Here is a 21,458-nt window from a genome sequence, read left to right on the forward strand (position 1 = left end):
TAGAAAGAATAGTATGATGTCATTTGCAGGGAAATGGATGGACCTAGAACAAAACGTGTTAAGTGAGGTAAGTCAAGCTCAGAGAGACAAACAGGAGCATGTTTTCTCTCCTATGTGGAAGCTTGATCTAATATACACTGGAACATAGTAAATTATACAAGACTCTAGACATTTATAAACAGTAATACCAACAAAGGATATTCTTAGGAGAACACAACAGCGCAATGCCTATGTGCATCTGATCATATAAAATAATATTTATTGAAATGAACTCCAGGAAATGGAAGAAATAAGAAACAGAAGGTAGAGAAAAAGCTTAATCAAGAAATCTTAGGTAACATTATCAGCAACTAGGTAAACACATCATGTACTGTTGAGAATGCTCATAATGTATAAAGAACTAAATATCACATCTTTAGTATTCCTACAAATATAAATAAGCTGAATCTAATTACAAAGAAATATGATTACAATCTAATTACAAAGAAAATGCCAAAAAGCCCTGGCCATATTAACTGGTCTCCCCTCTTTCAAAACACTAAACTTACAGGGAAGAAAAAAAAAAAGACCAACTGCTGAAAGGTTCAGAGGAACATGAAGACTACAATATGTGTTCCTGGACTGAATTCTGTACCATTAAAAAAAAAACTGCTATGAAAGACATTAAGGATGATTGGCAGGCTGGAGATATTGCTCAAGTAGTGGGGCACCAGCTGTGAGCAAGAAGGTTGATGACAACATTTAATCATAGTCTTTGGACTTAATATCAAGTACTTTTATATAAATATACATTTATTTTCAAAATGTTAAGAATCAAATGTAGGTTTTCACACATAACTAAGCTCTATACACCACCAAAGTAATCCTGATCCCATACTTAGACTGTGTAAGCTCTATACACCACCAAAGTAATCCTGATCCCATACTTAGACTGTGTAAGAGAATATGATATTTTATTATTTTTAATGGAATATTTGTATATAAAATGGAGCATCCTATATACAGCTTACCCTCAAATAATAGTCCCAAAACACACACAATTATCTGTGGAAATTATAAAACAAATAAGGCAATGTTAATAACTAGTAAATATAGATAGGGATTTTGACAGTTATATATCTCTAACTTTTCTTTTTTTTTTTTTTTTTTTTTGGGGGGGGGGGTCCGGTTGTGGGACCTGAACTCTGGGCCTGGGCGCTGTCCCTCAGCTCTTCAGCTCAAGGCTAGCGCTCTACCACTTGAGCCACAGCGCCACTTCCGGCTTTTTTCTCTTTGCTTATGTGGTGCTGAGGAATCGAACCCAGGGCTTTATGCATGCAAGGCAAGCGCTCTACCACTGAGCCACCTTCCCAGCCCCTATCTCTAACTTTTCTGTAAATTAAAATTTTATCCCAGGTACTGGTAGCTCAATTCTGTTATTTAAACTACTCAGGAACCTGAGATCTGAGGATAAACGTTTGAAGCCAGCCCAAGCAGAAAAGACCATGAGACTCTTTAACTCCAATTAACCAGTAAAAGGCCAAAAGTGGAGGTTCAACTCAAGTGGTAGAGCTTCAGCCTTGAGTAAAAAGCCAAGTGAGAGTTCAAGGAGCTTAGTTCAAGACCCAGTACCAACACACAACAATGTATCAATAAAAATTTTAAATAGAAAACTGAATTTAAGAGTAAAAGTATACTGCTACCTTCATAATGTCATTATTTTACCAAAAGCATGATGAAATTACATTTCTTCAAAATAAACTCTATTCCTTATATCAGTACAATTAAGACTACTCACTTTTTCTGGTTTTGACTCCTCTTCATTTTCGTCATCAGAGGAGGGACCTGCCAAAGTTGACACTTTGCTAATTACACCAAGTCTGGCTAGCTGATCCAAAAAAATATCACCACCTTTATCTACTAAATCCCTTATGATCTGCAAAGCAAGCAAGTGGCCATCATCATCATCCTGGAGAAGGGAGGGGAAAGAGCACACAACAGCAAGGAAATTAACAGAAAATGACAAAAGTTTAGTCCCTTTGAGTAAACAAATACAGTAATGTGCACAAAATGACTTACTGAAATTAGAACAAAACTTTTATTTTTACTACTATCTAAAGGAAATTAAAACTGTAAGAGTTTTAGACAGATGAGAAACTGACCTCTTGATCAAGAACAGTTGCAGTGATTTCCACTAGTACTGTAGGCAAATTATGACCAACATCAGAGTCACAAACTTCTTTTAACAGTGCTTCAGAGCAAAAATGAATCATTTTTCGAATTAGAGCAAGACTTGCTTTCCTTGAGAAGTGAAAAAAGAAATTTATGAAAGAAATGTTAAGACGCTAAAATTAGCAAAAACACAAACTATGTAATAGTTAAAACTAAAGTGGGGCCAGATGCTGGTGGCTCATGCCTGTAATCCTACTCAGGAAGCTATGATCTGAGGATCTCAGTTCAAAGCCAGCTAGGGCAGAAAAGTCCCCATGAAACTCTTATAATTGGAAGTGAAGCTGTGGCTCAAAGTGGTAGAGTGCTAACCTTACTCAAAAGAGCTCAGGGACAGGACACAGGCCCCGAGTTCAAGACCCACGGATCAGCCAAAAAAATTTTAAAAAGCACTTAATTAAAAAAAAAAAAAAAACACTAGTTTCTTTTGAGTAATTTTATTTCCTGTCATTACTATTATTAATATGTTGAGCTAATCAAAACTGGCACTTTTTTTTTTTCATTTTGCCAATTCTGGGGCTTGAACTTGGGGTCTGGGCAATGTCCCCAGGCTAGTGCTCTACCACTTTTAAGCCATAGCACCAGTTCTCACTTTTGGTAGTTAACTGGAATCTCAGGAAAGTCCATGAGACTCTTATCTCCAATTAACCACCAGAAAACCACAAGTGGCACTATGGCTCAAGTGGTAGAACACACACCTTGAGCTGAAGAGCTAAGACAGCGCCCAGGCTCAGAATTCAAACACCATGACTGACCAAAAAAAAGAAAGAATCTCAGGACTTTCCTGCCTGGGCTGGCTTTGAACCTCGAGCCTCAGATCTCAGCCTTCTAAGTAGCTACGATTACGGGGGTAAGTCACCAACTCCCAGCTTAATAACTTCTTTTAAAATACACGAAATTATAAAAGGCTAATCATTGTATCAAGCATCAAATCCACAAGATTCTAATGTCCAAATAACAAGCCAAAAGCTGGAACTGGAGGCTGGACATCATTGGCTCATGCCTGAAATCCTAGCTATTCAGGAAGCTGAGATCCAAGGATCTAGGTTTGAAGCCAGCTTGGACAAAGAAAGTCAGTAAGACTCTCAATTAAGTACCAAAGAAGCTGGAAGTGGAACTGTGGCCCAAGTGGTAGATCACTAAACTTGAGCAAAAAAGGAGAGGGACAGTGCCCTGGCACTGAGTTCAAGCCACGGGACGCGCACGCACACACACAAGCACGCACGTGCACGCACACACACACACACACACACGCTGGAACGGAAGGCATGGCTTGAGTGGGAAAAGCTGACACACACACACACACACACACACACACACACACGCTGGAACGGAAGGCATGGCTTGAGTGGGAAAAGCTGACACACACACACACACACACACGGAAGGCATGGCTTGAGTGGGAAAAGCTGACACACACACACACACACACACACGGAAGGCATGGCTTGAGTGGGAAAAGCTGACACACACACACACACACACACACACACACACACACACACACACACACACACACACACACACACACACACACACACACACACACACACACACACACACACACACACACACACACACACACACACACACACACACACACACACACACACACACACTGGAACGGAAGGCATGGCTTGAGTGGGAAAAGCTGAACTGCTTAATTGAAGACTCATTACAGGCCCCAAAAGGACAAACAAATAGCTAAGTGACTATTCTGCTATCTATAATCAATTCATTTAACAATGAACTTTTGAGCACCTAACAATATTCTAGGCACCAAGATGTAAATACCATTATCCTTAAAGTGACTAGACAGAGGTGAGAAAGGCAAAAACTTGTATCCTACAAAGGCACCTGACACAGCTGTTATTTTTACAAAATGAGGTCTCAATTTTATAACTGCATTGCTTATATGCTTGCTCGAAGTACTAGGGATCAAACCTAGGGACTCATACATTTCAGGTAAGTACTTTACACCTTCTAATTCTCTATAACTGAATTATAATGTTCTACATTTTATTAAAAATTCAAGCACAGAGAAATTATTGGGTGCCCAGAAGCCAAACTTCCCTGAGTTCCTTCTATACTTTATTAATTTACAATTAGTTATAAGATTAGTATTTACGTGTAATAGTTTTAGATCGTGATTTATTTCAATAAACAGCACAAGATTTCTATGTCATCTGTTGTCTTTGTCTCCCTCTCCTTTATCCTCTAAGTATATGAAGCAGAAATACTACTGAATACTTTAAATACATTATAACTTATTTAAATCAGATGCCAAGCCATGTGAACTGTGTTATTATCCCAAAGAAAGGTAATAACTCAATTAAGTAGCGCTAATAAATTACAATAGCTGAACTCAAATTCACCTTTTATCAGTACATTATATATAATATTTACAACATTAAAAGTTCCAATTTAACATTATTATATAAAGTCAATCATAAATGCCTGATTTACAATCTTTTCTATTAAAAACATTGCTAGCCAGGCACTGGTGACTCATGCCTGTAATCCTAGCTACTCAAGAGGCTAAGATCTGAGGATCATGGTACAAAGCTAGCCTGTGCAGAAAGGACAGGACTCATATCCAATTAATTAGTAAAAGAGCCAGAAGTAAAGCACTAGAAGTAGAGTGGTAGAGCACTAGTTTTGAGCAAAAAATATGAGCAACAGCACCAAGTCCCTGAGTTAGAGTCCCAGGATGAACAAACACAAAAACTAGCACTATACTAAGGAAATAGTAATTCTCTTATTTCTTCAGTACAGAAAAATGTAGGATTTACACTCATATGTATATGAGTACATTGTGCCTTAGTTTTCACTGCTTGATTTAATTACATGTGCTCTGAAATTTATATAATAAGGACAGTATTGTTTGGTCATATTTGCTAACAAACAGTAATCTATTGTCATAGTTATTTGAACTAAGTTTATTCTTGGGCCTTTGTTGCTGTAGTCTTTGTGCTGGCAGTAGGACCTGAACTAAGGGCCTCACTGCCTTGTTTGGTTTTTTGCTCATAGCTGGTGCTCTACCACTTGAACCACATTTCCACTTTCTCTTTTTTGACAGTAATTGGAAAGAAGAGTTTCTCAGCTTCCAACCTTAATCCTTCTGAGGATTAAGCCCCCTGAATAGCTACGATTATAGGCGTGAGCTACCTGCACCCAAGTTAAGTCTTTGTTTTTGATACACAGTAGTTTTGTATTTTTTGCATAAGACAAATCTAAAATGACAGTTAGCCAGGCAAGGTGGGACATGCCCATAGTCACAACTATTCAGGAGATCGAGTTAGGAGGAGCTAGACTCTGGCTTCTCCCAATGTTTCTCACACAGCTAGGATGACAAAAGTATCCAGCTACCATTTAAGACAAGGTATTGAAAACTTTCTGCTCAACCTCAAACCTCCCAATCTCAGCCTTCCAAGTAGCTAGAGTATAGGCATGAGCCACTTACTCCTAGCAATTTTTTTTTTTGGCCAGTCCTGGGGTTTGAATTCATAGCCTGGGCGCTGTCCTTGAACTTCTTTTGCTCAAGGCTAGCACTCTACTACCTGAGCCACAGTGCCAATTCCTACTTTTTCTGAATATGTGGTACTGAGGAATCAAACTCAGGGCTTCATGCATGCTGGGAAAGCACTCTACCACTAAGCCACATACCCAGCCAAGCATGAGTTATTTTTAATGATTCTATAAAGATCTACCAAATTTAGGATAAACTTCTACAATAATGGTATTCTAGATTTGTTTTAAATATTTGATAAAACATATGCCAAAGTATTTTTGAAGGAACAAATAATTCCTAAGTTGAATATGAAATAGAATGGCCTTATGTAATTGTAAGCCCAGCTCCTAGTCTGCACGGCAGCCAAAAACATTAACATTTATGAAATTGTATTTCAGCTTGCTATGACTACAAGTACCTGAACATAATATTAACCTAGGTCTAAAATTATTCCTACAACCCTCTTTCTGGGGAACAGTATTTAGAGCCTGATATGCTTGTTGAGCCACACATCCAGTCCATTTTTAGGGGGAGGTGTAGGTGTGTGTGTGTGTTGGTCCTGGAGCTTGAACTCAGGGCACCATTCTGTGTGTGTGTGTTGGTCCTGGAGCTTGAACTCAGGGCACCATTCTGTGTGTGTGTGTGTTGGTCCTGTATTTAGAGCCTGATATGTTTGTTGAGCCACACTTCCAGTCCATTTTTAGGGGGAGGTGTGTGTGTGTGTGTGTGTGTGTGTGTGTGTGTGTGTGTGTGTGTGTGTGTGTGTGTGTGTTGGTCCTGGAGGTGTGTGTGTGTGTGTGTGTGTGTGTGTGTATGTGTGTGTGTGTGTGTGTGTGTGTGTGTGTGTGTGTGTGTGTGTGTGTGTGTGTGTGTGTTGGTCCTGGAGCTTTAACTCAGGGCACCATTCCCTAGCTTTTGTGCTCAAGGCTAGTGCTCTACCACTTGAGCCACAGAGCCATTTCCGGCTTTTTGTTGATTAACTGGAGTTAATAGTCTCACAGACTTTCTTGCCCAGGCTGGCTTCAAATTGCAAACCTCAGATCTCAGCCTCCAGAGTAGGTAGAATTATAGCCCTGAATTACCAGCACCCAGCTATATTTATTACTTTTGAGATAGAGTCTCATTTTGGGAACAGGCCAGATTAAGCTGTGAATCTCCTACTTGTGCTTCCCTGAGTTGCCCAGGATGACAGGCATTTAATCCCACATAACAGCTACTGGCGGAAATGAGGCCAGACTGGTCTGGAACTACAATTTCCTATCTCCAATTTCCAAGTAACTAGAATTATACACTTGAGCCATCATGCCCAGATGAACACATACTCTTCCCCAAAAACACAGTGTATTTTTAAAAATCCACCATGTAGCAAAATTCATACTATTTCTCTAACCATAATGCAACTAACCTAAAAGTCAACTTAAAAAAAAAAAAAGTAACTTGTGCCAAGCACTAGCAACTTGCACCCGTAATTCTAGCTATTCAAGAGGCTGAAATTTGAGGATCACAGTTTAAAGCCAGCTCTGGCAAGAAAATCTGTGAGATTCTATCTCCAATTAACAACCAAAAAGCCAGAAACGGCACTGGCTCAAAGCAGTTCGAAATCAGCTGAATCAGTTAAGTCCATGAGACTCTTCTCTCTAATAAACTACTCCCAAAAAGCCAGAAGTAGAGCGATGGCTCAAATGGTAGAGCAACTAGCTATAAGCACAAAAGCTAAGGGACAGTGCCCATGCCCTATTCAAGCCCTACGACAGATGAATGTGCATGTGTAAACATGAACGAACACACACACACACACACACACACACACACACACACACACACACACACACACACACACACACACACACACACACACACACACACAGTACCAACCTGGTATTTGAGGCACTTTATTTTGTTGTAAAGGTGCTGTACAGAGGGGTTACAATTACATAAGGTAATGAGTACATTTCTTGTTGAACATTGGTACCCACTCCTTCATTTTCCTCCCACTATCCCTTCCCCCAAGTATTTAAAAAAAATCATACACATGTGCGCATGTGCACACATACATGCACATATACACACATACCTTTTAAACTTAAAATGGCTAAAATCAAATTTCCATTCACTCAACAAAAAATGTGATAGCTATCTTTTCCTTCAATTTGCCTTGCACAGGTACCTAGTCACCAATTTATACAGAATCTATCTCCTAACTCTTGGAATTTGTTATTTATTTTTTGCTAGGCCTATAGGCTGAACTCAGGGCCTAGGCTCTGTCCATGAGTTGTATGGCTACAGGCTAGTACTATACCACTTGAGCCACACCTCTAGTTGCAGTTTTTTGACAGTTAATTGAAGATAAAAGTCTCACATATTTTCCTGCCCAGGATGGCTTCAAACCATGATCCTCAGATCTCAGCCTCCTGAGTAGCTAGGAATTTAAAGAGCCACTGGTTTCCAGTTTTAATAATCTTTAACTTATACTTGGGGGCTGGGAATATGGCTTAGTGATAGAGTGCTTGCCTAGCATGCATGAAGCCCTGGGTTCAATTCCTTAGTACCACATAAATAGATAAAGCCAGAAATGGAGCTGTGGCTAAAGTGGTAGAGTGCTAACCTTGAGCAAAAGAGGCTCAGGGGCAATGCCCAAGCCCTAAGTTCAAGCCCCAGGACTGGCAAAACATAATAAATAATGCTACGATAAACATTGTTGTGCTAGTAGCTTTAGAATGGCCTTGTTTGTGGTCATTTGGGTAAATGCCCATAAGTGGGATTGCTGGGTCATAGGGGAGCTTTATGTATAGCCCCTTCAAGGAACCTCCATACTGCTTTCCAGAGTGGTTGAACAAGTTTACATTCCACTAACAGTGTAGTAGCATTCCCTTTTGGCCACATTCCTTCTAGCATCTGTTGTTATTAGATTTCTTGAATATAGGCCATTCTGACTGGGTGAGGTGGAATCTCCCTGTTGTTTTGATTTGCATTTCTTTCATGGCCAGAGATGTTAAGCATTTCTTCATGTGTCTATTGGCCATTATTATTTCCTCTTCAGAGAAGTCTCTCTTTAAGTAGACATGGACACGAGGTTTTTCTTTGTTGTTATTGTTATCAAAGTACTACCTGATTTCTTTTTTCTTTTGTGTTTTTTCCCCTGCTATAATTTATCCCGTTTTCACTGTGCTCGATTTTGGTACCCTGGATATATATATATATATATATATATATATATATATATATATATATATATATATATATATATATATATATATATATGTTTATCTGAACTAAGGAAGGGAAGGGGAACAAAATGGTGAGACAAAGGACAAAGGGGGAACCAATGCAACAGAGATATTCAGACATTATGTTGGAAATAATCTGTACAACTTGGTGTGGCTTGGGAGAGGGAGGGAAGGGCAGGGGGAAATGATGGAAGGGGTAACAAGTTAGGCAAGAAATGTAATCACTACCTTGCTTACATACCTGTAACCCCTCTGAAGATCACCTTGACAATAAAATTTTAAACAAATTTTTAAAAAGACTATACTTGGTATCATAGCATAGAAAGGCCTTTGTCATTATTCACTGAGCTTTCTAACTATATGCTGTATTCCATTAATATCAACAGACCTGTAATTGCCGACCATTCATTCAGCAAATATATGTTGAGGACAAGTGTCAGGCCCTCTTCTCTATGTCCTTGCCTTTGTAGAAAAAGAGCAGTACATAAAACCAGCTTTTAAGTGTTTATTTTAGAGAGAGGAGAGAGACAATGACTCTGTGAAGATAGTAAAATATGATATATAAAAGTGTCCTACAGTTAAATTTAAATTAGGTAGACAACTTCAGTGAATGTAACATTTGAATTGAGATCTAAATGAAACAAAGCAACCAATCTATGCAGATGACCCATTCTGAGAACAAAGTTTTAAACAGATGGAAAAACAAGTACAAAGGTCCTAATGTAGAGGTGTACTTGTAGTGTTTAAAAACAGAAAGAAAACTAGTGTGTCACAGGCCTACGGCTAGATAGTACTAAGTGAGGTCAGAGAGCTGGCTGGGTATTCTATAAAACCTTGAGAGCCTTAGAATTAAAGAGCTAGTTTAGGGCTGGGAATGTGGCTTAGCAGTAGAGTGCTTGCCTAGCATGCACAAAGCCCTGGGTTCAATTCCTCAACACCACATAAACAGAAAAAGTTGGATAAGTGACACTGTGGCTCAAGTGCTAGTCTTGAACATTAGGGACAGTGCACAGGCCCTGAGTTTAAGCCGCAGGACTAGCAAACAAAACAAAGCAAAAAGAGGTAGTTTATTTGTTTGAGGAAGGTGATCAGAAGGATTTATGTAAGTGCCAGTACTTAGGCCTTGAGCTCTTAGTATTTTTGCTCAAGGCTGGCACTATACCACTTGAACCAAAGAAGTCTGATTTATGACCAAGCAGAACTATCAGTGTTCAAATAGGCAGTAATGTGATATAAGTCTAATTTTAAAATATAATTCAGCCTAATATTTATGAATAGAGTCAAGAAAGAAAAACACCAGAAAATAACTAGTTAAAAGGCAATTAAAATATTCAAATCTATGATAACTTGAAAACCACAGTATTGGCAAACAGAAATGGCAGGCTACAGATACAATGTAGAGTAAAAGAGCCAGAAGAACCTGCGGATAGATTGATTTATATCACCATGTGTTAGCACATTTCATTCCCCACCCATGCTTCCAAATACTTTGAAGACAAAATTTAAATCTCATCTCTGAATAAAATCTCCAAGTTGCTCAAATAATCATTCCCAAAAATCTTTGTTGATATCCATTATCTGTCACCTCCACTCTGGATGCTTATATATTTCTTCACTAGCTTGCAAAACCACAATAAGCAAAAACCATCTCTATTTAGCCACACTTCCAGTGGCCATTTCACACTGACCCCTATCAACAAGCTTCCACAGAGCCCAATAAATATTTGCTATATTTCTCTAAGTGAGTTGATATTCTCCTGTAAACTACAAAAATGTGTTAAGAATCTAATCCTTGCCAGGTGCTGGTGGCTCATGCCTGCAATCCTAGATAGGAGGCTGAGACCTCAGGATCATGGTTCAAAGACAGCCTACACAGGAAAGTCCGTGAGACTCTTATCTCCAATAAACCACTCCGAAAACCAGAAGTGATACTGTGGCTGAAGTGGGAGAGTGCTCCCCTTGAGCTGAAGAGCTGAGGGACAGCACCCAGGCTCAGAGTTTAAGCCTAACAACTGAAAGAAAAAAAAAAATTGAATCATCTTGATTTTTAAAAAATACTTTCTCTTAAAATGTATCATCAGCAGGGCTGGGAAGGTGGCTCAGTGGTAGAGCGCTTGCCTTGCATGCATGAGGCCCTGGGTTCGATTCCTCAGCACCACATAAGCAAAAAGAAAAAAAGGCAGAAGTGGCGCTGTGGCTCAAGTGGTAGACTGCTAGCCTTGAGCGGAAGAGCTGAAGGACAGTGCCCAGGCCCAGAGTTCAGGACCACGACCAGACCCCCCAAAAAAAAAAAAAAAAAAAAATATATATATATATATATATATATATATGTATGTATGTATGTATGTATGTATCATCAGAAGCTGGGTGCCAGTGGCTCATGCCTATATTCCTAGCTACTCAGGAGGCTAAGATCTGAGGGATCACAGTTCAAAGCCAACCGAGGCAGAAGAGTCCATGAGACTCTTATCTCTTTTTTTTTTTTTTTTTGTCGGTCATGGGGCTTGAACTCTGGGCCTGGGCGCTGTCCCTCAGCTCTTCAGCTCAAGGTGAGCGCTCTACCACTTGAGCTACAGCGCCACTTCCGGTTTTCTGTTGGTTTATTGAAGATAGGAGTCTCACGGTCTCTCCTGCCCGGGCTGGCTTTGAACTGCGATCCTCAGATCTCAGCCTCCTGAGTAGCTAGGATTACAGGCGTGAGCCACCAACGCCCGGCTGAGTCTCTTATCTCTTATCTCCAATGAACAACCAGAAAACCAGAAGTGGTGCTGTGGCTGAAGTGATAAGAGTGCTAGCCTTGAGCTGAAGAGCTGAGGGACAGCGCCCAGGCCCAGAATTCAAGCCCCACAACCACCAACAACAAAAAAGAAAATACCACCAGAAGACAAAACGGTTTTCCTACTTCTAACCTGTTACCATTTTGTATGCGCATACACACACATGCTAGTCCTAGGGCTTGAACATGGCTTGGACACTTTTCACTCAAGGCTAGTGTTGTGCCACTTGAACCACAGCACCACTTCTGGCTTTTTGTTGGTCAGCTGGAGATAAGAGTGTGGACTTTCCTGCCTGGGCTGACTCCTAACTGCAGTTCTCAGATCTCAACTTCCTGAGTAACTAGGTTTATAGGTGTGAGCCACAAGCACTCAACTCTAATTGTTATTCTTTTTGTTGTTGTTGTTGGTCATGGGGGGCTGAACTCTGGGCCTGGGCACTATCCCTCAGCTCTTCAGCTCAAGGCTACCTCTTGAGTCACAGAGCAACTTCCGGCTTTTTTCTGTTTATGTGGTGCTGAGGATTCGAACCCAGGGTCTCATGCATGCAAGGCAAGCACTCTACCACTGAGCCAACTTTCCAGCCCTAATTGTTATTCTTAATATAGCTTTTTTTTTTAGGGGGGCGGGGGAGGGGTCCGTCACAGGACTTGAAGTCAGGGCCTAAGAGCTGTCCCTGAGCTTTTTCACTCAAGGCTAGCTCTCTACCATTTGAGCTCCAGCACCATTTCCTTTTCTGGTGGTTAATTGGAAGTAAGAATCTCATGGCCTTTCCTGCCTGGGCTGGCTTTTTGTTGTTGTTGGTCATGGGGCTTGAACTCTGGTCCTGGGCGCTGTCCCTCAGCTCTTTAGCTCAAGGCAAGCACTATACCACTTGAGCCACAGCACCACTTCTGGTTTTCTGGTGGTTAACTGGAGATAAGGGTTTCAGGAACTTTCCTACCTGGGCTGGCTTTGAACCTGATCCTCAGATCTCAGCCTCCTAAGTAGCTAGGATTACAGGGGTAGCCACCAGTGTCCAGCATTTAATATAGCTTTTAAATGTTAAACCTCAAATCCTTATTGAAAAGGTAAATATAAAAAGTAATTAGTATCATGTAGCCCAGAGATACAAACAATATGAATAAATACCTTATTGAAGGCAGCATGGTTTGCTGAAATGTTTGTGCAAACACTGGCAATAACCTTTTCAAGTATATTGGTGCCATTTCTGGATCTCCTTTGGGCTCATTACATTCTTCTTCATCCTTATTTGTATCTTTCTTTTTCTTATCATCTCCTTTATTAACTGGACACATCCAGTCACCTACAAATAAAACATTATACAAAGAATTATTTTCAGAAACATTTTATTTTAAGGGAAAAAAAATCTTAAGATATACCAATATTAGCAGGCTTGGAACACAGCTTAAGTGGTAAAGCACCCACTTAGCAAGCAAAAGTTACCAGTTCATACCCAAGTACCACCAAAAATTAAATAAGATGTAACTATCTCAAATTGCAATCATCTAATGGGCAGGGACATAGATACCTAGTGGCAGAGTGACTGCCTAAGCATATGTAAGGTCTTGGGTTGGATCCTCACACCAGGAGGATCTAGAGGGGAGGATATAAAATTAGGTAATATCTGTTGATGGTGTTTTTACAAATATTAACACTTTCAATGAGATGAATAACACATTAAGGAAATCATTTTGATACCACCTTTGATTCTAAAAATTACCGCACAAAGGCTTTACATTCATCAACTCCAAGGTTAAATAAATTAATCTGCACAATACCTCTGAATTTTATTGGTTCTTGAAACATGTAGTCAGTCTCAAGAAAGTGTATCAGTAGCTGCTAAAGATTTAACAAATAAAAGGAGACACGTATTTTTTTTTGTAGGAATGGTTTGTTTATATAATGTTCATGTGTCTACAAAAAGCTACTTCTGTGGAAGTGAAGATGAAAAGTAATATTACATAGCCTAAAAGGAATTTACTACTCACCAGGAGACTGAAGAATAGCTACAACTTCACTATGGCCTCTTTCACGAGCTTTATCTAATGGAGTTTTCCCATCTTCATCTCTTAAATCTGGATTTGCACCATGCCTTAACAGAGTCTTGAAAAGAAAAACAATGTGAATACCTTGTTTCTTTAACATCTAACCCAGCAATCTATAGAGTTTCCATAATTACTTCAATTATAGAGATACTAATCCAAATCTGCTTTTGCATTTGTCACCTTAAAAGCAGCTATTCATAAGTGGTGCTGTGGCTCAAAGTGGCAGAGCACTAGCCTTGAGCTGAAGAGCTCAGGGACATCACCCAGACCCATAGTTCAAGACCCATAACTGACAAAAAAAAAAAAAAAAAAAAAAAAAAAAAAATCAAACTATTTTAGCTGGGTGCTGGTGGCTCATGTCTGTAATTCTAGCTACTCAGAAGCTGAGATCTGAGGATCACAGTTCAAAGCCAGCTGGGGCAGGAAAGTCCGTGAGACTCATTTATCTCCAATTAACCACCAGAAAACTGGAAGTAGTGCTGTGGCTCAAGTGGTAGAGAGCTAGCCTTGAGCTGAAGAGCTCAGGGACAGCACCCAGGCCCAGAATTCAAGTCCCAGGACCAACCAAAAAAAAAAAAGAAAAGCAGTTATTCATATCTTGAAAAAGTAGACTAATTACACATGGTTTTTATTATTACTACCTGAACGTGTCACTTCATTAAATTATTCTTCCTAATTTCTGCATTAACAGAGTACTATTTAGGGGCTGGGAATGTGGCTTGCCTAGCATGCATGAAGTCCTGGGTTCGATTCCTCAGTATATAATTCCTCATACAAATAGAAAAAGCCAGAAGTGGTTCAAGTAGTAGAGTGCTACCTTAGAGCAAAAGAAGCTCAAGAACAGTACCCGGCCCTAAGTTCAAGCCCCAGAACAAACAACAAATAACAGAGTAGTATTTAGCTTGTGATCTGTAATCAATGCCGGTATTTCCTACACAATGCCAATTAGTATATTTTGACTAAAAAGTCATCAAGATCTGTTGTCTTTCACTGCCACTAGCATTACCTTAACCTTTTATAACCTCAAACTGAGAATACTTAATCACAATGTTTCAAAAAACTTTATTAACTGGCATTAAATCTAAGTGATGAAAGAGTGTTTGTTATGTATGAGACCTTTGACTCCATTCCAAGGAAGGTCAGGAAAAGGGATTCTTAAAATGCAACCTCTAAAACATGCTTTGTTAATTATTAATCACCCTTAGAAACACCACTCTCTTTAAAAACTAACCAACTGATAAGTCAGTCATGGTGGAACATGACTATAATCTCAGTTACTTAGAAAACAGAGAGGTTAGCAGGTCAGGGTAGCCAGGAACAAAACACAACAACCTGTTTGAAAAAAATAAGTAAAAAAGAAAAAAGGGCAGCACCAGTGGCTCATGCCTGTAATCCTAGCTACTCAGGAGGCTGAGATCTGAGAATTGCGGTCCAAAGCCAGTCTGGGCAGGAAAGTCCATGAGACTCTTATCTCCAATTAACCACAGAAAATCGGAAGCAGCACTGTGGCTAAAGCAGCAGACCACTAGCCTTGAGCTGCAGAGCTGAGGGTCCCACGACCGACAAAAAAAAAAAAGGGGGGGGGGGGGTAAGGAGGGGACACAAAAATGGAGGGAGGGCTGGGAAAGTGGCTCAGTGGTAGAGCACTTGCCTTGCATGCTCAAGGCCCTGGGTTCGATTCCTCAGCACCACATAAGCAAAAAGAAAAAAGCCGGAAGTGGCACTATGGCTCAAGTGGTAGAGCGCTAGCCTTGAGCTGAAGAGCTGAGGGACAGCGCCCAGGCCCAGAGTTCAGGCCCCACGACCGGACCAAAAAAAAAAAAAAAAAATGGAGGGAGAAAGGGTGAACAAATGCAGCAGTGGTAGTCACCAGCCACTATATTGAAAATGAACTGTATGAACTGTACAATTTGTGGGTAGGGATGGGAGGGAAAAATTGGGAGAGAGCAAAGGAAGGGGTGACACTGCCCAAAAAGGAATATACTCTTTACCTGATTACGTAACTGTAACCCCTTTGTACATCACCTTTATAATAACAATGAAAAAAATTAAATTTAAAAAGAAAAAGCAAAATGAATAGGGAAGCAAAAAGGGTTAGGAGCTGAAGTGATAGTGTGCTTGCCTAGCAAGTTTGAGGCCTTGAGTTCAAAACCTCAGTACCCCATGTCCTACCCAAAAAGACTCAAACTTACAAAATTTGAGATTAAGGAGACATCTTTTTCTATTTAAAAACCTACTATATTGAATGGTGAAGGAGTCGACATTGATCAGGATGCATTGTACTCATAAACTGACATGTTGAATTGAAACTCCTTTGTATAACTACTTAAAGACAAACTATAATAAAAGAAAACTACTATATCACTATCAAAAATTTTCTGTACTGTAAAGGTGACACTGGTGGCTCACTCCTATAATTCCAGATACTCAGGAGACTAAGATCTGAGAGTTGTAGTTTGAAGCCAGCCCAGGCTATAAAGTCAATGAAACTCTTTATCTCCAATTAACCATGAAGAAGCCAGAAGTAGAACTATGGCTTACCTAATAGAGCACTAGCCTTTAACACAAAAGCTCAAGAACAGCATCCGGGTTCTGTGTGTAGGGGTAGTGCATGCGTGCGCACACCCACACCCACACACAAAGGTAACAATAGCAACTATCATCTGAATACCTAAGATATGATGACTACAGTGTGTTACATGTAGTTTAATTCTCAATTTTATTTATTTATTTTTGCTGGTCATGGAACTTGAACTCTGGGCCTGAGCACTGTCCATGAGCTCTTCAGCTCAAGGCTAGCGCTCTACCACTTGAACCACAGCGCCCACTTCCGACTTTTTCTGTGTATGTGGTGCTAAGGAATCGAACCCAGGGCCTCATGCAAGCAAGGCAAGCACTCTACCACTGAATCTCCTTCCCAGCCTCCAAAATAATTATACAAAACTTATTTTACAAATAGTTATAGTGGGAAGAGACATGGGGAGATACAGATGACTTGAGGCATAATTTAGCAGAATAACATTTTATGTATCATTCTAATTTTTGAACAATGTAATTTTAAAAATCAATGGTTTTAAACACTAGACCTTCTTTACCTTTGCTACTTGAGGTCTTCCAAAACAGGCAGCATAATGTAATGATGATGACCTTTGACCCCTATTAACATCAGCACCTCTCTCACAAAGAAATTCTACCTATAGGAAAAAAATCATAAAAGTTGCTTTATTTATACTTCTCTCTTTCATTTAAAATACTAGCTGATTTATTAGCTTACCATTTCCTGAGTTCCAAAAGCAGAGGCCCAGTTCAGTAAAGTCTGACCCACATCATCCATAAAGTTCACTTCAAAGGCTGAAAGTTTAAAAGAATTTCATTTTTACAACCAATAAAATAATTCAGAGCTTTTCTAAATTTGAACCATTTAAAAATTATAAATAATCCACTAACTACACAGCCAAGAGATTGTTTTAAATGCCAAGGTCAATTATTTAAATAATCACTTTAGTATTCTAAAATTTTTCAACCACTGAGGATTCCTAAGGCCTTAAAAAACAAACATGAAATAGGGAAAAAAATCAGCTTAACAGGGTATGAGCTGTATTATAATCTAACTTTGGAAAAGCTAATCCATATCTATCTTTTAAAGAACCCAAAAGAACAAGCCTGACGATCCAGAAAACTCTTTCATGAATTTGCTCATCACCTCATATATACATATATATAAATACATTTACACACATATATACACATATATATGTTACTACAATTTACTCTAGTCAATTTCCATCAATCTTAATAGCACTAAATTCAATCAGTGATTCATCTTAGAACTGGCAGGCTCTCCCTTCAAGTATTAAAACAGATAAATTTCAAATGTTGTTTTACTCATTCAATAGTCTTACCATGCATCAGGCAGATAATTTAAGCATATGGAAATGGGAAACTATTTTAAAAGATTGGCCATAGCACAGTTATGGGAAAAAACTAATTGCCTTTAATCTCTTATCTCATAATATTAACAAAAAATCTGACCTCCTGTGTCAATTGCATCTATAAGTGCATCAGTATCTTTACTTCGAATACAGTCTATAAGCTGCCGATGTGAACGTTCCCCAGAACTATCCAATCTCCGAAGTCCTGGGATTCTGCCTGTAGATCCAGCACTAGACTTAGGCAAAGCTTTTCGTCCCTCAAATAATAGCACCAACAGAAGATCAACCAAACGCATGGTATCAAGCACACATCTTTCATCACCCTGTAATGCACTCTCAATTGAATCTGGAAGCTCTGACCTCAGTAGATCCTAGGAAGAGAATACAACAAAATATTTTATATATTTTCAGTATACAAAAACATTTTTTCTAAAAGATTAAAAAGCAAAGATTAAAAAACATTCTTACGTGTGTTACTACCGGAGAGCCTCTGCAAAGTGTTGAGAGCAAACTTACAATCGTTGACACTTGGTTACTCAACTTGGAATCAGCAGTGGTAGAAGGGGCTCCAGTGGTGCTGCGACCTGGTTTGCATGCTGATGAGGGTCCTGATACAGTACCACCAGCAGCTGCCATTCGAGATAAGAGTTCCTCAGTTAATCCATGTTTGGCTAATGGAGCTGGGTCAACACCACGACGAGTAAATCGGTCTGCTAGCGAGGCAAAACATCGCAGTGCTCCATCTGAAACCTGATGATGTAAAGAATAAGCACACAGATAAATTTAACCTAAATGGGGATTCTATCATATCATATACTGTTACTATAAGAAAGGAAGCTGTTGTGAATGGAAATATAAAATCTACCTAGATTTAATTGTGGCTCCATACTCAGCTAATGGTATAACCTGAGGACACTACCTAGTAAAGGCCTCAGTTACCTCATTTATAAAACAGATATAATAGTGGTACCTTTGTCTCATTTTATCAGCCTAAATGTTGTAACACATGTAAAGAATGTAGATGGTAGGCAGACACAGGCTCAGCCTGCAATCCTAGCTACTCAGTAGCTAAGAGCTGAGGATTCCAGTTCAAGCCAGCCTGGGAAATCTTTTTTTTTGTGTGCCAGTCCTTGGACTTGTCTGGGCCTGAGCACTGTCCCTGAGTCTCTTTTGCTCAAGAGCAGCATTTTACCACTTGAACCACAGTGCCACTTCTGGCTTTTTTGAGTAGTTTATTAGAGAGAAGAGTTTCATGGAGTTTCCTGCCTGGGCTGGCTTCAAACAGCAATCCTCAGATCTCAGTCTCCTGGGTAGTTAGGATTACAAGCATGAGCCACTGGTGCCCCCCTCAGCCTGGGAATTCTTATCTCAAATGAACTGTCGGAAGGAAGGAAAGATGGAAGGAAGGAAAGATGGAAGGAAGGAAGGAAGGGAGGGAGGAAGGAAGGAAAGAAGGAGGGTGAGAAGGGGGAGGAGGGAAGAAAGAAGGGGAGGAAGGAGGGGGAGGAAGGAGGGGGAGGAAGGAGGGGGAGGAAGGAAGGAGGGGGGAGGAGGGAAGAAGGGAGGGAGAGAAGTAAGAAGGGAAGAAGGGAGGAAGGGAGGGAGGGAGGAATGAAGGAAGGGAGGGAGGGAGAGAAGGGGGAGGAGGGAAGAAGGGAAGAAGGGAGGAAGGGAGGGGAGGAAGGAGGAGGGAGGGAGGAAGGGAAGAGGAAGGAAGGAAGGGAAGGAGGGAGGGAGGGAGGAGGGGGAGGAGGGAAGAAGGGAGGGAGGAAGGGAAGGAGGGAGGAAGGGAGGAAGAGAGGGAGGAAGGAAGGAAAGAAGGAAGGAAAGAAGGAAGGAAGGAAGGAAGGAAAGGAGGGGGGAGGGGGAGGAGGGAGGGAGGGAGGGAGGGAGGGGGGAGGGGGAGGAGGGAGGTAGGGAGGGAGGGAGGGAGGGAGGGAGGGAGGGAGGGAGGGAGGGAGGGGGGAGGGGGAGGAGGGAGGTAGGGAGGGAGGGAGGGAGGGAGGGAGGGAGGGAGGGAGGGAGGAAGGAAGAGGAGGGAGGGAGGGAGGGAGGAAAGCAGGTAGGCAGGCAGATAATTTCTATAATTATTTCTACTTCAACAAGTTAAAATATTCAAATAATAGAGTTCTAAATAGGGACCATTATATAAATCATTTTTGAAGACTGAAAATAAACAAAGCAACTTATTTACCTGATGATCTTCATGTTTTAGTAAACTAGACAGAGATTCTACACAAATTTCTAAAGAAGAATCCTGAGGTTCCATTTTGCCACAGAGTCTTGATACCACAGCCATTGCAGAGTGCAAGGTATCTTTGTGAACCAGGTGTCCACTGTCACGAATGAAGGTAAGCACACAATTCAAACCACCAGCCTCAAAAACTGCTCCTGACTCACGGGTACATATCAGTTCCAACACCTGCAACAGTAAAACAAAATTACAGAAGAATATATTTACCTTCTATTTGTTAGAATCACAGACCATAATGTATCTCTTTTTATGTCTTCCTAATAAAAGGTAGTCAAGTTTTGTTTGCTATTAAGTAATAGCAAACAGAATTGAAAAACCAAGTTGAATTATCTGTCAACACAGGGCCCTTCTGAATGAGATACTAAGAAATTCCCTAACACCTTGAGCAAAGAAGCTCAGGGACAGGCCCTGAGTTCAAGCCCTAGGGCGAAACAAAGAAAGAAAGAAAAAGAAAGAAAGAAAGAAAGAAAGAAAGAAAGAAAGAAAGAAAGAAAGAAAGAAAGAAAGAAAGAAAGAAAGAAAGAAAGAAAGAAAGAAAGAAAGAAAGAAAGAAAGAAAGAAAGAAAGGAAGGAAGGAAGGAAGGAAGGAAGGAAGGAAGGAAGGAAGGAAGGAAGGAAGGAAGGAAGGGAGAGAGAAAGAAAGAAAGAGAGAGAGAGAAAGAAAGAAAGAAAGAAAGGAGAAAGAGAGAAAGAAAGAGAAAGAAGGAGAAAGAAAGGAAGGAAGGGAAAGAGAAAGAAAGAAAGAGAGAGAGAAACAGAGAAAGAAAAAGAGAGAAAGGGAGAAAGAAGAGAGAAAGAGGAAGGAAGGAAGGAAGGAAGGAGGGAAGGAGGGAGGGAGGAAGGGAGGGAGGGAGGAGAGAAAGCAAGCAAGCAAGAAAGAAAGAGGAGGGGGGAGGGAGAGAAGAAAGGAAAGAAAGAAAAAGAAATTCCCTAACAAACAACTGAAGAGGCAGGTTTAACATCTCACACAATTATGTAATACTGACTAAAGTATTAATGCAGGAAATTCAAAGTGTTAAGCAATTGCATTTGTTACTCTTAATTGGTGTTAGACTAAATATGAACTTTCAAAGAAAAATAGGCTCTGCTGGGGAATTACCAGCAGGAATGGAAAGGGCTAAAGAAGAGGGTAAATGAGGATGAATATGGTTGATGTATAATAATAGAATAAAACCTATTGTTTTAAGAGGGGAGGGATTGGACTGGGAATATGGTTTAGTGGTACAGTGCTTGCCTAGCATGCATGAAGCCCTGGGTTTGCTTTTTTAGTATCACATAAGCAGAAAAAGCTGGAAGTGCTGCAATGTATCAAGGGGTAGAGTGCTAGCCTTGAGCAAAAAGAAGCTTAGGGACAGTGCCCAGGGCCTGAGTTCAAGCCCCAGGACTGGTCAAAAATAACAAAGGGGGGGAGTCATGAGGGAGAGTGACAAACAGTATGATTAATGGTGGGGGTACATTTTATGCATATAAATAACATAATGAAATACCCCTAATACAACAAATG

The 21,458-nt window shown here is 40.2% G+C and overlaps 1 protein-coding gene across 7 annotated transcripts in view; it reads right to left on the bottom strand.

Annotated features, from left to right (window-relative positions):
• Hectd1 (HECT domain E3 ubiquitin protein ligase 1) overlaps positions 1-21,458 on the bottom strand; it is a 103,397-nt gene that overhangs the window by 56,908 nt on the left and 25,031 nt on the right. For all 7 annotated transcript variants that reach the window (XM_070026356.1, XM_070026324.1, XM_070026347.1 and 4 more), the window contains exons 4-12: positions 19,895-20,122; positions 18,169-18,450; positions 17,801-18,071; positions 17,043-17,119; positions 16,864-16,962; positions 13,712-13,826; positions 12,852-13,026; positions 2,142-2,280; positions 1,778-1,948 (exon numbers count right to left, since the gene is read on the bottom strand). In XM_070026356.1, the coding sequence (XP_069882457.1) occupies positions 1,778-1,948; positions 2,142-2,280; positions 12,852-13,026; positions 13,712-13,826; positions 16,864-16,962; positions 17,043-17,119; positions 17,801-18,071; positions 18,169-18,450; positions 19,895-20,122 (1,557 nt within the window). The remainder of the gene's footprint in view (positions 1-1,777; positions 1,949-2,141; positions 2,281-12,851; positions 13,027-13,711; positions 13,827-16,863; positions 16,963-17,042; positions 17,120-17,800; positions 18,072-18,168; positions 18,451-19,894; positions 20,123-21,458) is intronic.

The sequence above is a fragment of the Dipodomys merriami genome, unplaced genomic scaffold (genome assembly GCF_024711535.1).
Source record: "Dipodomys merriami isolate MVZ:Mamm:240054 unplaced genomic scaffold, mDipMer1.0.p SCAF_1, whole genome shotgun sequence".
Taxonomy (NCBI): domain Eukaryota; kingdom Metazoa; phylum Chordata; class Mammalia; order Rodentia; family Heteromyidae; genus Dipodomys; species Dipodomys merriami.